Source organism: Meles meles, chromosome 18, assembly GCF_922984935.1.
Source record: "Meles meles chromosome 18, mMelMel3.1 paternal haplotype, whole genome shotgun sequence".
In the NCBI taxonomy this organism is placed as follows: Eukaryota; Metazoa; Chordata; class Mammalia; order Carnivora; family Mustelidae; genus Meles; species Meles meles.
In genome coordinates, this window is record NC_060083.1 from 2,099,343 (window position 1) to 2,115,296 (window position 15,954).

Below are 15,954 nucleotides of genomic sequence, written 5' to 3' on the forward strand. Positions count from 1 at the left end.
TTCACCCTTTGTCATACATGTCATGAGCAGATACAGCAGGTATCTGCCGTTTCCTTTTGCTGATGATTTCCTTCGCTGTGCAAAAACTTTTGAGCTTGATGTAGTCCCAGTGGTTTATTTTTGCTTTTGTGGCCCTTGCCAAAGGAGACAGATCCAAAGAAAATACTGACAAGACCGATGTTGAAGAATTTACTGCCCATTTTCTTTTAGGAGTTTTAGGGTTTCGAGTCTCATGTTTAGGTCTTTAAGTCATTTTGAGTTTATCGTTGTGTATGGTGCAAGCAAGTGGCGCAGTTTCATCGTTCTGCGTGTGGCTGTCCAGTTTTCCCAGCACCATTTACTGAAGAGACTGTCCTTTCCTCCCTTTGTATATTCTCACCTCCTTTGTGACCTTCTCATCTCCTAATTGACCATATAAGCGTGGGGTTATTTCTGGGCTCTCTCTTCTGTTCCACTGATCTCTGTGTCTGTTTTTGTGCCGGTGCCGCACTGTTTTGATTCCTACAGGTCTGTTGAGTGTCTTGAAACCTGGGACTGTGATCCCTCGAGCCTTGTTCTTCCTTCTCAAGATGGCTTGGGCTGTTCAGGGTCTCTTGTGGTGCCCTACAAATTTTACGGTTATTGGTTCCATTTCTGTGAAAAATGTTGTTGGTATTTGGATAGGGACTGCCTTGAATCTGTAGATCCTGTGGGGGAGTATGAGCGTTTTAACAATATCAGGTTCTCCACTCTGTGAGCATGGTTTTCATTTCCACTTATTTGAGTCATATGCGGTTACTTTCAATGATGTCATAGTTTTTAGGATACAGGTTTTTTCACTTCCTTGATTCAATTTATTCCTAGTTATTTTACTCTTTTCAATGCGAGTATAAATGGGATTGTTTTCTTAATTTCTCTTCCTGCTCGTTCATTATTAGTGTACAGAAACACAACAGATTTCTGAGAATTAATTTTGTATGCTGTGACTTTACAGAATTCATTTATCGGTTTGGATGGTTTTTTTGGTGAAGTCTTTCGGGCTTTCTACGCACAGTATCATGTCATCTGCAGGTAGTTTGACTTCTTCCTTACCGATCTGGGTGCCTTTTCTTTCCTTCTCTTGTCTGGTGGCTGTGGCTAGGACTTCTAGTTCTCTGTTGAGTAAAAATGGTGAGTGGACATCCTGGTCCTGTGCCTGATCTTAGAAGGAAAGCGTACAGCTTCTCTCCATTCAGTATGGCACTCGCTGTGGCTTTGTCCTGTGCAGCCTTCGTGAGGTTGAGGTGGTTCCCTCGAAGCCTGCTTTGTTGAGAGGTTTTATCATGAACGAACGTTGAGTTTTGTTGAGTTTTCTGCATTTACTGAGACGATCATACGATCTTTACCCTTCCTTTTGTTTCATGTTGATTGATTTGCAGATACTGAACTGTCTACTGGTAAATCCTACTTGACTGCGGCAAATGATCCTTTTAAGGTATTGCTACATAGGGTTTAGTCACACGTTTTTAACTTATTTTTTAAAATATTTTATTTATTTGATAGAGAGAGAGATCACAAGTAGGCAGAGAGGCAGGCAGAGAGAGAGGGAAGAAGCAGGCTCCCTGCTGAGCAGAGAGCCCGATGCGGGGCGCGATCCCAGGACCCTGAGATCATGACCTGAGCCGAAGGCAGAGGCTTTAACCCACTGAGCCACCCAGGCGCCCTTTAACTTATTTTTGAAGTGCAGTTGACATACAGTTGGTTTCAGGTACAACACAGAATGTTTGAACAACTCACCACGACCCGTGTAGTTACCGTGTGTCACCATACAGTGTTATTAAAATATTATTCACTGGGTTCCCTGTGCTGTACTTTTCATTTGTGGCACTGACCTGTTTTATAATTGGAAATTTGTACCTCCTAATCCCTTTCACCTGTTTGCCCATCCTCCCCACACTCTGTCCTCTGGCCACTACCAGTTCATTCTCTGTATTTAGGAGTCTCTATTTTGTTGTCGTTTGTTCTGCTTTTCATTTTATTTTTTTGAATTTGGTTTATGTATATATCTATTTATTTTAGAGAGAGAGATAAATTGGGGGTGGGGGCAGAGAGAGAGGGAAAGAATCTCAAGCAGACTTCACACTGAGCATGGAGCCTGACACAGGGCTTGATCTCATGACCCTGAGCCAACCTGTGCTGAAACCAAGAGTCCGACGCTTAACCCACTCAGCCACCCAGGCGCCCTTGTTTTGCTTTTTAGATTCCGCACACACGTGAAATCATATGGCATTTGTCTTTTTCTGGGTTTGCTCATATTTTGTTGAGGATTTTTGCATCTATGTTAATCAGGGATATTGGCTTATAATTTTCGTTTTTGTTGTGTCTTTGGTTTTGGTATCAGGGTAATACTGGCCTCATGAAATGAATTTGGAAGCATTCCTTCCTCTTCAAGTTTTTGGAGTAGTGTCGGAAGGACAGGTATTAATTCCTATTTAAGTGTTTCATAGAGGGGCGACTGGGTGGTGCAGCGGGTTAAGCATCCGACTTGGTTTCAGCTCGGGTGGAGAGATCGAGCCCCACATTGGCTCTGTGCTCAGCAAAGTCTGGTTAAGAGTCTCTCTCTCCCTCCCCCCCCGCCCCTCCCCCAATCCGTGGGCACACTCTCGCTCTAAAATAAATAAATAACTCTTTTTGAAAAATAAATAAAAATGAACACTTTGTAGAACTTACCTGTGAAGCTATCCTGTCCTGGTCTTCTGTTTATTGGTAGTTTCTTTCTTTTTTTTTTTTTTTAAATTACTGATTTAGTTTCATTACTCATAATCAGTCTGTTCAGATTTTCTATTTCTTTCTGACTCAGTTTTGGAAGATAGTATGTTTCTAGGAATTTATCCTAGAAACAATTTGTCCAACTTGTTGGCATATAATTTTTCACAGTAGTTTTTTTTTATAATTCTTTGTGTTTTGAGGCATTGGTTGTAATTTCTCATTCATTTCTGATTTTATTCCTCTTTTTTCTTGATGCATCTGGCGGAAACTATCAATTTTGTTTGTCTTCTCAAAGAACCGGCTCTTAGTTCATTGAACTTTTCTGTTTTTCTGTGTCTCTATTTTATTTATTTCCACTGGAATCTTCATTATTTCTTTCCTTCTACTAACTTTGGGCTTCGTTTGTTCTCCCTTTTCTAGTTTCTAATTTGACCTAAGGTTAGATTGTTTATTTGAAATTTTTCTTGTTTCTCGAAGTAGATTTCCTTTTACAACCCTTTTTGCCACATCCCCCAAATTTTGACCTATTTTGTTTCCGTTTTCACTTGTTTCCAGATATTTTTGTTTCTCTTTGATTTCTTCATTGAGTCTGTTTCCTATAGCTCTTGGCCTCTCCCAAGTTTAAGTCTCACTGATTTTTAAAGCCAGACATCATGGACGTTCCTCTTACCAGAGTGGTGGGGGGCTGCCTGAGGTGGTCCTTGATCCCCTCACTCCCTACTTGACGTCCTCCGCACTTGTGCGTCACTCCACTGAGGGTTTGGTTCGCACACTTGTCTCTGCCCCTCCTGTCCTTCTCCATGTGGCTTTCCGTCCATCTTTAGCTGGGGGAGAGCTGTTCGGTTGGTTTGGGGTACTTTGAAGAGGGAGGTGCTCTTGGCCTGTCCAAGACAGGAGCTTTGGCCTGTCCGTGGACGAGGTGCACTGAGGATGCTTCTACCGTCTTCCTAGACTCCACCAGACTACATTTTCTCATCGGTCTCCTGACTTCTTCCCAGAAGCTTTGGGGTTTTTTTTTCCTTTTTGACTTTTTTTAGACTTTTAAGTTTAGTGCGCACAGAGTCAACCCATTCACAGAAATCTAACGGAGGAAGCTAGAGATCCTCAGAAAAGATGAAGTGGTGGGAATGAGGTCAGACAGCTGTAGAATCCAGCTGTGGCCTCCGCGAGGTCGAGCGTGGGACCCGTTCCAGCCTGCGTTCTGCAGCTTCTCCCTCCCGCCCATGTTTTCACCAAGCCCTGGTGTCTCCAGGCAACAAAAGGCAAGTGAAATGAACCTTCTGGAAGCGAGTGCTGTAGGTCGCTGGGGTTTTGCTTTGCTCTTGTCCCACTGTGTAATTTACGAGCGCGACCTCCGCATTCACCCCCGTGGAACTTTGTCAACACTCTCAGCCACTCAAGGGAATATATTTGGAAAGTCACTGAAATTAGTTTAGCTTCTCATGTACATCCTCTTCCATGTATTTGCTTTTCTCCAATGTCTTTTGCTGCACTGAAGGCAAGATTCTATGTCTTACAAAATCTTCTAAGCATTCGTAGAAACTTAATGTGTGTTGGAGGTGCTTGGAATGTTACCATATATATTTATGCATATCTGATACCGTATACCATATATGTATATATCTGAGACTTCTTTCCTGGAATTCTTTTCCACTCAGAAATATCGCTAAGGTATTTATATCCCAGAGAAAGTTAAAGACAATTTGCAACAAGTAATTACTGTTTCCCTTGGGGAAATAATCAGCAAGAGGCTTCTTTTGGTTGTTCCTCTGCTTTTTCCCCCTCCGTAACTCTTACAGGACATAAAATCTAGAAAGTTCGCTGTCTTTTTAACAGCCACAGTTTATTCCCTTAAGATGATCAGTTCATCTTTCTTTTCTGCTTTCCTTCTTCCCTTCCTCTCGTCTTCCCTCCCTCCCTCCCTTTCCTACTGAGACAGAACATGCTGTGAAATTTCACAACATGAAGGTACCCGTGCAGTTAGCATCCTGGTCTAGAAACAGTATTGCCCGCACCCCCAGAATCCCCTGCCTGCTCCCAGCCCATTCCTAACTCCCAGTTAAGGGTAACAATTATCCCACTCAGTTTTATTCAGGAATAGATAACAAAAAACAAACAAACAAACAAACAAAAAAAGCTGCTGATGCAGCTTGTAGAATGCCCTGTTGGTCATTTTCTGGTTTTCCTCTTAGTCATTCTTTTGATGAACCCCTGAGAATTCAGCTGAACGGTAATTGGGAAAACAAACGTATTAACTAACACCTCTTGGGGATGTTTGTATGATTAGGCTCCGTTTTCCACACACCCTGCCTCAAAGCGTGCCCCCCCCCACATCAGCTAACTCCTCATTCACTAAGATACGTCATACAGCTCCCAAAAATATATCTCAGTGAGCAGGAACGAACCACCTTTGTAATAAGGGTAGTAACAAAGCCACCCCTGAGATTTGTCCAGTGCTTGACATCCTCTTACGTGAGGAATCAGAAATCAGTTGTTCAAACAGCTGTGTTGAGTTGGGAATTGTTGATACTCTTGTTGCCTCAACAGAATTAGGATTTCCGATGACAATCGGGGAACGAGAATTGAGCTGTTCCACCTTATCCTAAGAAGGGCAGAGTTTTTGCTTGATAGCCTTGGGCTGAGTACAATGCTGCAGATCACTGATCGCCGCCGGCTGTCTTCCATCTCTTCCAATGTGGGAACAACTCAGCCTTAAACATGGCGGCTGTGGGTTACAGGAAGGAGAAGCATTTCCTCACCCGGATGTTGGACTTGATAACCTGCCTAGATTTGGAATTTCCATAATTCCATTTATTTTTTAAATAGGGCTCTTTCTTGTTTAGTGTTGGGTGTGGTCTTGCTGCTGTAGTGCCAGAGTCTGCTGTATAGCGGGCTTCATGTTTCCGGAAAGGCCCGCAAGCTGCCATCTGTCCAGAAGCATCCGGGTTCTCTGAGCTCTCCTGATACTGTGAGTCGCTTAGACTAATTTTTTTTTTCAACTAGACTTTTTATAGTTTCTACCTGTTGCTCATTTATACTTAAAGGACAAAAACTGCTCCTCTGGGGCACCTGGGTGGCTCCGTCAGTTAAGCATCTGCCTTCAGCTCAGGTCATGATCTCTAGGTTTTGGGATTGAGCCCCGCATCGTGCGCCCTGCTCAATGGGGAGTCTGCTTTTCCCTCTCCTTCTCCCTCCGTGCTCTCTTACTCTCAGTCTCTCAAATAAATAAATAAAATCTTTAAAATCAAACCTTCTCCTAAGTGACACTCAGCTGAAATACCGGACACTTTCTTGGTTTTGTGAGACGGGTGGCCTCGTCACCCATGTTGGGTTTCTCCGGCCTCTCAGAATGCTTCTGAAGATCGTACAGATGAAGGAAAATGACATTCTGTACCATAAAGAAAAATACCAGAGATAAGCGTGTAAAATGTTCTCACGTTTTAGGAAATGAAAGATTTCTCAAATCTTAAAAGCTTTCGGTGTGAAGTAAATTTGTGACGGACGGTAGTCAGAGGAGGAGGGAGAAAGAAAAAAGGGGGAAGGAAGGACAGCAAACATGACGTGCTTTGCTCTCGGGCAGACCTGCGATTTGCCCCTGACTCTGGCCCCAGCGAAATTTCTTTCTGCGTCGGCTTCCTCATCTGTGAAGTGGGTACAGCGCTACTTGCCAGGTTTTGTCGTTCTGAGCATTAAACGAGGAGATGCCCAGCACCAGGCACGTCGTGGGCCCTCATATCTCAGGGACTTACATCTTGGTCACTCATTGGATGTTTGGCTTTCTACTTAAAATGTGGCCTTCCTGAAAAAAACACCACTTCTTATGGCCTCCGTTTCTTCTGACGGTGAAGGGGGTTTATGTCGACGTTGCCTCTCGGAGCGAACACTTCCAGGTGTGGCACGCGCCTGTCCCGTTTTCACAGATGCCCCAGTGCCGAGCGTGAGCAATAACCATCAGCAGGCAGTCCCTGGAAAGAACTTTCCTTCCGCCAGGTCACAGGCGCCGTGAGAGACGGGCTTGGAGACGGAGTCTCAGATGACCTCTGCGTGCCAGAGTTAGCAAGGGGACTCCGTGTCGACGAGCACTGGGAGGCCCGGTTTTCCACAGGCTGGCCCACCCCGGCTCCTTGCCCCCACTCCCCAGGGCCCGACGAGCATCTGGTGCCTGAGACAGGATGTGCCCCCCTCCCCCACCCCATGTCGTTCCTCTTCTTTTTTAACACGCAGACCTCTTCAGAAAATACAAAATTACGGTTTTTCCCATTTCCAAAGCAGCATCCAGGCCCCATCGGGTAGCTCCAGAGTCTCCAGAGAGACTGTCAGAAGCCAAGAATGCAAATGATCAGCTTACCAGGAGGCCGGGCTGGTGCACATTCAGCCCGAGAACGGAGACGGGGCATTCTCAGACTTTTATGTAACACGGATGCTTAGCAGCTCTTAAAATCCGGTTGTGCTTGAGTCATGAAAACGGGAACGAAGAGGCATTACTATGGTTGTGTGTTGCCCTCGGCCAGATAGCCTTCCCCCAGGCAAACGTAAGTGCAAACAGGCCGGAGAACCTGACTTCCCTGAACGCGGCGCTTTGTGGGGGAACGTTCTGGGGTCCACCTGGGTCATCCTGGACTCTGACTAGAAGCCAGGAGAGGTTTGATAGGAAGGGCCACAGGGTGGGGACTCGGCCTGCCGGAGTGTCCGTCATCCAGGTAAACCCGGCGTGTTGATGCGCGGATGCCACCGGCTCCGGCCTCCCTGTCTTTCCTGTGCAATGAGCCATTTGAACCTACCTCATCGCTAGCGGCCAAGCCAGCTCAGACTAACACAGGGAAAACCTAGATAAAATGCTCAAATGCGATCACGGGCCATTTGCTTCCAAACCCCTCAGGAAAGCGCGTGGGGAAACTGCACCATATTTTATTACACATTTCCACCTCCCTGTGTTCTTCAGAGCTTTTTACACACACATTAGGAGTCTCCCTCCCCCTGTTCCAGTTTACCTTTGTGTTATGTTCCTCTTCACCCCTCCTCCCCTGGTCAAGTACCATCACTTCTGGGGGAGACATCCTACCTCACTTCCCAGATAGTCAGAGTTGAGCTGCTGCCGATGGGCGTGTGGTTTGGGCAGAGGGGGGGGAGGTCGTGTCCACACGGTCAGAAAGAGTCGCGTCTTCACCGTCCACTCACTTCTGCCCACTTTGTTGTCTCCATGGACTGCCTGCCTCTAAATATTCTGTTTTCCTCATCACTCGGTACCAAGCATCTCCAGGGGTTCCCCCTACTCCAGAGGAGGGCCCCGTCTTCCTTTGGGAGGCCTCATTAACCCTTGGGTATTTGACGTGCTAGCAAGGACACTGTTGAGTATGGGGGGGGGTTCTTTCTCCCCGAGAAGCCCTTCAAGTTGTGGGAGAAGAGGGTATTAGCAGGAATAAGCCATAAGACCAGCCATCGAGGTGTTTGAGATCTTGTTTTGTCTTGGTCTACCTGTTGTTCATTGGGGTCATACGTCGTGAGGATCATGGTGAGGATTCCTCCTTGACCAGATAAATCTGGGCAGTGCTGGGACATGGAAAGCTGATCCAGTGGTTGGATTTGAGAATAAGATGTCTCCGAGCTTGTAATAAGCGACTGGGCAGGCAGAAATTCCCAGGGCTTGGAGCCCTGAAGGCTCTTCTTCACACAATTCTGTGAGTGGATTTGGGCGACAGCGGGCCATTGCTATAGCAAATTTAAATGGACTTCCTGAAGTCTTGCGTGGTTTCTTATCTGCCTTCCTGCAAACCCAGAGGTGGATCCCCCCCCCCTTACTCATAGTCTCCTTCATCCTCTCTGCCTTTGCACAGTTTGGAGATTAATGCTGCTTTTCCTCCCCCCACAGAACATCGATATCACCAATTTCAGCAGCAGCTGGAGCGATGGTTTGGCCTTCTGTGCTCTCCTCCATACCTACCTGCCTGCCCACATCCCGTATCAGGAGCTGAACAGTCAGGAGAGAGTAAGTCACCGGCCCAGCCACCCCTGGTTATCCTCTAGAACATGTGAGGGGAGTTCCTATAATACCGTACTTCCCGATGGGGTGGTGTTCATAGACTCCACGTGGAAACTAGGATATTGATACCAGGCAGAGAGAACTCTTGAGCGAGTGATGAGGCCGTAGGATCCTACCCTCAGTAAATACCTCTCAGTGTCCCTCATGGCCTGGAAAAATGGGATGAAGACCAGCTTACTGTGACTGCTGAGAAGTTCCCATCACTCATTTTCTGAGAGAAAGCCCTGATGAAATTTCACCCTCATGGTTTTAAGACCTTGGCCAGCATTTTCAAAGTCTTTTCCAAAGAACCAGAAGCACCACCAAAAGGATCTCACTGCTCAGATAAGCTTGGGAAACTGTATATTATGTCACATTCTCAGAGATTCACGGCGCTCATTAGCACAGTAACGACTTCAGGAAGTCCCGCTGAAAGAAACCTGTGTGACTCTATTTAACCCTATATTTATCATATCCGTAGAATTTTTTAATACAATTACCTATAACAAGAGTCAGCAGATTTTCCTGTTAAGGGCCAAATGGTGGACTTTGTGGGTCCACAGGTCTCCGTCGCAGCTACTCATCTCCCATAGTAGCACCCAAGTGACCCCAGAGAAAACAAGTGGGCATGCTGTGTTCCAATAAAACTTTATTTACAAAAACGGGCTGCGGGCCAGATTTGGTCCACCGGCTGATAATTTGCCAAACCATGACCTGGAACATCCTACAAAATCATATCCCAGAGAGTGTACTTTGGGAAATGCTGCTCTGGGCCCTGCTCATTCTCTCCACAAATATTTCTTGCCAAACATCGTACACAGTAACAAAGACAACAGTGAACCATGTAGGCCTGTTCTTTGCCCTCTTAAGTAGAGACACAGGTCCACAAGTGAGTGGACCTGTAAGAGGTAAGGTTATAAATAAATAAATAAATTGCAGAAGAGCTGTGAGAGAAACTTCATGCTGTGGGAGTGAACAGGTTTCCTGATTTAGATCAGGAAGGCTGAGAAGGCCCCTCTGAGAGGCAATGCTCTTCAGAACAAATAAGGAGCTAGTCATAGAAAGAGCTAGGGGGAACCTTCAGAGGAAGGGAGCAGCCTGACAAGGAAAACACTTGGTGCGGTGGGGGACTTGGAAGAAGGCCTATTGGCCGGAATGCGGTGAGTGCGGAGGAGAGGCCTGTGATGGTTCTGGGGACCAGCCGGGGCCAGACCCTGCAGGGCTTCCACAGGTGACTCTGGGAAGAAGTCTTCCTCTTGCTCTAACCTCAGTGGGGAAGTCACTGAAAGTCTAAATGGTAGAGACACACAGTTCGTGTTTTGGGAAGACGTCTTTGGCTGTTAAGTGAAAAAAAAGAGCTGGAAAGAGAACATAAATGAGTGAGGCCAGATGTCAGTGTGAGGGCTCAGCGTCCCTGACTCCAGCCATTAGCTGCAGCAGGGGCGGTAACATCCTGGATAGAAAGATGGAGAAAGATTCAGAATAGGTCTTAGACATAATGAGCTGGACTTAGGAACTAGTTAGTTGTGGGGGAGGACGAGAGGAAAGAGAGGTGTGTCTAGCCTGACAGGTCATTTTCCGAGATGGGGACGGGATAGAGATGCCGGAAGGTTCTGTTTCGATAATCCCGCACCGGGATTTAAATAAAGCCAAGGCATGGTTCTGAAACTCATGCTGATAAGAACAGAGGGATTTAATTTTCTGGAGTGTTGGCCAGGGTTCTCCAGAGAAACAGAAGTAATAGGGTGTGTGTGTACAAGAAAGCTGAGTGCCACAGTTTGGATCTGAAGGCAGTTTGCTGGCAGAATTCCTTCTTCTTCGAAGGAGATCAGACTTTCTCTATTTTTGCCTTCAACTGATGGGGTGAGGCCCACCCACACTATGGCCCATGATGTGCTTCACCCAAAGTCTACCAATTTAAGTATTAATCTCATCTTAAAAACACCTTCATGGAGGGGCACCTGGGTGGCTCAGTGGGTTAAAGCCTCTGCCTTTGGCTCAGGTCATGATCCCAAGGTCCTGGGATTGAGCCCCACAGCGGGCTCTCTGCTCAGCAGGAAGCCTGCTTCCTCCCCTCTCTCTCTCTCTCTCTCTCTCTCTCTCTCTGCCGGCCTCTTCTGTCAAATAAATAAATAAAATCTTAAAAAAAAATACCTTCATGGAAACATCTAGAATAATGTTTGGCCAAACATCTGGTACCATGACCTAGCCACGTCGACGCATAGAATTAACCATCCCAAAGCATATAAAGGTCTCAAGACCTAAAATTTTTGTGTGGTGCCTTGTTGGTAGTCCACGAACAGGCCGCACAAGAGCATTAAACATTTGGAAAACAAAACAAAGCAACGGTTCTGTTTTTAATCATGTTTGGTGGGAGATGTTCCTGAGGAGTGCAGTGTGCAAGGCCAGACAGGCCGTTGGATGACAAATGCAGAGTTCAGAGCGGAGATCGGAGCTGGAGGCAAATTCAGGAGTCATCAGGGCATAGGTAAGTGCTGCCTAAGGGAAGCAAAATGATGGGAAAGTGCTCCGTTTGCGCTCCCCAATGTGGTAGCTGCTGCTTCGTTGGACTATTAACGAATGTGGCTTTCAATGACTGGAAAGTTGAATGTGTCTTAATTACTTTTGATTTAAGTAGCCACGTGTCAGGTGTAGCTACTGTATCCTACAGGGCGGGCAGAGGCGGTCTTTAAAGCCAGGAGAATGGAGATCACCTGGTCCCGGGTCCTGAGGGAAGCCCTAAGGAAAACCTCGTCTATATGCACTCTGCCTCCGGCATTTCCCTTCCGACACTTCCGTACGGAAGGGGGTTTTTCCCCACACCAGGCGGTTCCGTAACACCAGCTGGGTGTCCTCAGGTGTGCTCAGTTCTGACACTGTCCCCCTTCAGGTCCCGCAGGTTAAGGGCTCGGTCCCATGAGGCGGCGCTCTCCACTTCAGACCCCGGTGACCACGTAGTAGTCACCTTGCTCTGACCGACCGGCTGTAAACCCGAGATTCCGTGGTCCCTTCTTTAGGTTCGATGAATTTGCTGGAGTGGCTCACAACACTCAGGAGAACAGTCTCCTTGCTAGGTCACCGGTTTATTACACAGGATGTTGAAGGACACTAATGGCCGCTGGATGAGGGCACCCCTAGGGGGAGGTCCAAATCGGTCCCAAGCACAAGAGCTTCTGTCCCCTTGGACCTTGGGGTGCAACATTTTCTGAACCCCATCATTTTGAGCTCAAGGGAGGCTTCCTTACACAGCCACAGTTGGTTAAACCATTGGCTCTCCGTGATGGAACTTAATGTCCGGTCTATCTCCCCTCCCTGAGGTTGCGGTTAGAGGATATGGGACTGAAAGTTCGCACCCTCTGATCGCATGGCTGGTCCGCCTAGCAGCCAACCCTATCCTTAGCTTATCTGGGTTGTTTTTTTTTTATTTTTAAGATTTTTTATTTATTTCACAAAGAGAGAGAGGTCCCAAGTAGGCAGAGAGGCAGGCAGAGAGAGGGGGGGAAGCAGGCTCCCCGCTGAGCAGAGAGCCCGATGCGGGGCTCGATCCCAGGACCCTGGGATCATGACGAAGGCAGAGGCTTTAACCCACTGAGCCACCCAGGCGCCCCTATCTGGGGGTTTTCGAAAAATCACTTCTTGAACAGAAACTCAGGTGTGGTTGAAAGAGGTTTGTATGAATAACAGGAGACATCTATTTTCGCTTTGTTGTTCTGAAGCCGTTTCTGGAACTGAGGACGAAAACCAAAGATTGTAACAAAAGATGCCGCTATGGCTCTTATATGGGAGATGGTAAGGGTTTTAGGAGCCCTGTGCCAGGAACTGTGGACAAAGACCAATGTATATTTCTTGCTATAAATCACAGCATCACAGAGGTATGGAGAGAAGGGATTGTCGTCAAGGGAGAGAGGGACCCAGCCGAGGGAACCGGAGGGGAGCAGCGGGAGAGGAGGAGACAAGCTGGGGCTGAGGGGGGGTCCATGCAGCCTGTGCTTGGAGCCCCTCACAGGCAGAGCCCACCTCCAGCAGGGACCTCCGTGTCCCTTCTCTTCGCTCTGCAGCCTCGGCCTTTCCATGCGATGGTATAAAGATAACTGAGGCAAGAGCGGGCGTGAAACAATTCGGCTACTCTGAAGACCTCACTGAAACTACCGCACACTCTCTACGACAGGAATCTTCCGGAAGGCGTGCAGTGTTTGTCCGCTCCCGTGCAAAACACACCTGAGCTCTTCGTCCTCAGATCACTCTGGATCTGCTGGAAAATAATGAACCTCAAAGTGTTGGCTTTTCCCGCTTTGAATCATGAGCACTGCCTTCTTACGAAAGTGCGTTGTCTCGCTGTGGGTGTCCGTGATCCCCAACCGCACGGCCAGCTGCCCAGTCCCCTGCTGCCCATTTGGAGACACGCAACAGCCAGACACCACCGTTGGCTCACTTCCTGTTGTCCTAGTGGTACAGGGCCCCGTGGCCCCACACGTAGGGTTGTACATCTTCCCCCCGATCGAGGATGCTGTGATCAGGGAGCACCCCCTTCCGATTGTGGGAGACCGTGGGTCTGTGAGATCAGTGACACAGCCCAGGAAGTTCGGAAAGCGGGAGCGGTTCCGTCTCCCCGGGTGGAAGTAATGAAACCAAGTCAGCTGGACGTCAGGGTCAAGTAGGGAGTTTCTGATGCAACTAACAAGGATGTCTTCGAAGACATGAAAGAGACCGGAGCTCCAGTCAGTGGGAGGTTTGGGCATTTTTTTCCCAACAGAAAGCAGATTTATCTGTCAGCCCAGGAAACGTCCACGTTTCTACTCAGATTCAGATCTAGAACGGAGTGTTTTCATGTCAAAAAATGAAGGTTTTTGTGTTTTTTTTTAAGATTTGATTTATTTATTTGACAGAGAGAGAGACAGCAAGAGAGAAAACACAAGCAGGGGGAGTGGGAGAGGGAGAAGCAGGCTCCCTGCTGAGTAGGGAGCCCCACGCACAGCTTGATCCCAGGACCCTGGGACCATGACCCAAGCCGAAGGCAGACGCTTAATGACTGAGCCTCGCTCCAGGCACCCCTGACACAAAGTTTTAACGTGAGAGGGGAAATCTGGACTTGGGGTGCTTTCCGCTGTCACTTTTAGGTGAGGTGCCCTGCTAGCGGGGCCAGTGGCAGAGAGCTCAACCCAGGCTTCCCGCTCTCCGGTGGCGGGAAGGGCTCTGGCCTGCGGGTTCCGTCCTGGGCACACTCCCTCCTGCTGCCCGTGAGTGGCCGCTTTCTCCCCCTGCCCCCGGCCTTCTTGCAGGGCCCTGACGCTGTTGGAATGGAAGGATTAGTTAACAGCACTCGCTCGTAATAGTCTGTGCAGGTAAACGTGTGAGTCAGTGCACACTTAAACACTATGGCTGGAATTGAAAATTGGGACAGCGTTCTATTTATTTTCTTAAGTAGGTTCCATGTTCAGTGCGGGGCTTGAACTCACGACCCTGAGGCTAAGAGCTGCGTGCTCCAAGAACGAAGCCAGCCAGGTGCCCTGGCGGGCGCTTGGGCAACTCAATGGCTTAAGCCTCTGCCTTTGGTTCAGGTCATGTCTCAGGGTCCTGGGATCAAGCCCCGCATCGGACTCTCTGCTCAGAAGGGAGCCTGCTTCCTCCTCTCTCTCTGCCTGCCTCTCTGCCTACTTGTGATCTCTGTCAAATAAATATTTTTTTAAAAATCTTTAAAAGAAAGAAAACAAGGGGCGCCTGGGTGGCTCCATGGGTCAAAGCCTCTGCCTTCAGCTCGGGTCATGATCCCGGGATCCTGGGATCAAGCCCCATATCGGGCTCTTTGCTCAGCAGGGAGCCTGCTTCCCCCTCTGTCTACCTCTCTGCCTACTTGTGATCTCTGTCTGTCAAATAAATAAATAAAATCTTAAAAAAAGAAAGAAAGAAAGAAAGAAAGAAAATAAGTTGGCATGGCCTATCAAACACCACGACTTCTGGAACAGTGGTAGCCACAAAACTGGCTTACAAACCCCCTTTCCCCTCAACACTAACCAAAAGGACTCTAAATAAACACAAAAGAGGAGAGCAGCCACAAGTTTGGGCTCAGTAAAGGGAAGCCAGGAGCCAACGCAGGAGCTCCCGTCTCAGCAGAACAGAGAACAGTGTTATGGAAACATGCACAGGTTTCCAGTTCATGCCCATAAACTTCCCTTAATTTGGAGGAAGAGGGCTGGTGACTTGGGCGAGATGACCACAGAGCAGCAGCTTTCCCAGGCCTAGACCACAGCCTGGGAGAAAACGTGCACTGCCTTGTCTTTTCTGTCTCTCTGCGACGTGGTACCTCGAGCAGAGAGTCGGCGGCAGGACGAAGGCAGAGCCCTCCACCTTCAGGAAGCAGGTGGGCACCCAAGGACAGAGGGAGAAGGCCTGGGGAAGTGGCCGAAGAGAGAAAAGTATGGATGGAATCCAAATGCGTACAATCACAGAATTCTACTGGGGGACATAAAACATGATTACTTAGAGGAACACGACTGTCTTGATTAAACTTAATATACCAATCTAATTAAATGTTGATCTCAAATGAATTATTGGGGGGGGAGGCATAATTAAGTGATTCTTAAGTTCATCCAGGTGAGGAAACATCAGAACAGCCAGAAACAGTCTCAGGAAAGAGCTACGAATCAGGGCTAACTGTGGAAAGTGCCTTTAGAATTCTAGGGGGAAATGGTATACAGCACCGTGATGAAACAAGTCTTGATCCGAACAGAATGTGTATGTCATAAGTTGTGACAGAGTAAAAAATAGCCCCCAAATATTTCTCTTTGATAGTCAGGAATCAATCGGTAATGTCATTTTAATTATAACCTGTCAATCATTTTCTTCCTTAGACTGAAACGCTTGTTTGCATACTTGACTTAAAAATCTAAGTGTTTTGGGGCACCTGGGTGGCTCAGTGGGTTAAAGCCTCTGCCTTCGGCCCGGGTCATGATCTCGGGGTCCTGGGATCGAGCCCCGCATCGGGCTCTCTGCTCAGCGGGGAGCCTGCTTCCCTTCCTCTCTCTCTGCCTGCCTCTCTGCCTACTTGTGATCTCTGTCTGTCAAATAAATAAATAAAATCTTAAAAAAATCTAAGTGTTTTATAATAGTAGATCATCTGTATGGGAGTGTCATTTAGCGTTCTTTCCTGACAAAAGAGCTTTACGTTTTTATATTTATTTTTATTTTCTCAAAAGCTGTGTCTTTTTAGT

General features: G+C 47.5%; 1 protein-coding gene across 7 annotated transcripts in view; it reads left to right on the forward strand.

Moving 5' to 3' along the window:
* The window catches only part of SPECC1 (sperm antigen with calponin homology and coiled-coil domains 1), a 268,950-nt gene that overhangs the window by 242,016 nt on the left and 10,980 nt on the right, over positions 1-15,954 (forward strand). For all 7 annotated transcript variants that reach the window (XM_045985036.1, XM_045985034.1, XM_045985031.1 and 4 more), the window contains one exon: positions 8,597-8,713. In XM_045985036.1, the coding sequence (XP_045840992.1) occupies positions 8,597-8,713 (117 nt within the window). The remainder of the gene's footprint in view (positions 1-8,596; positions 8,714-15,954) is intronic.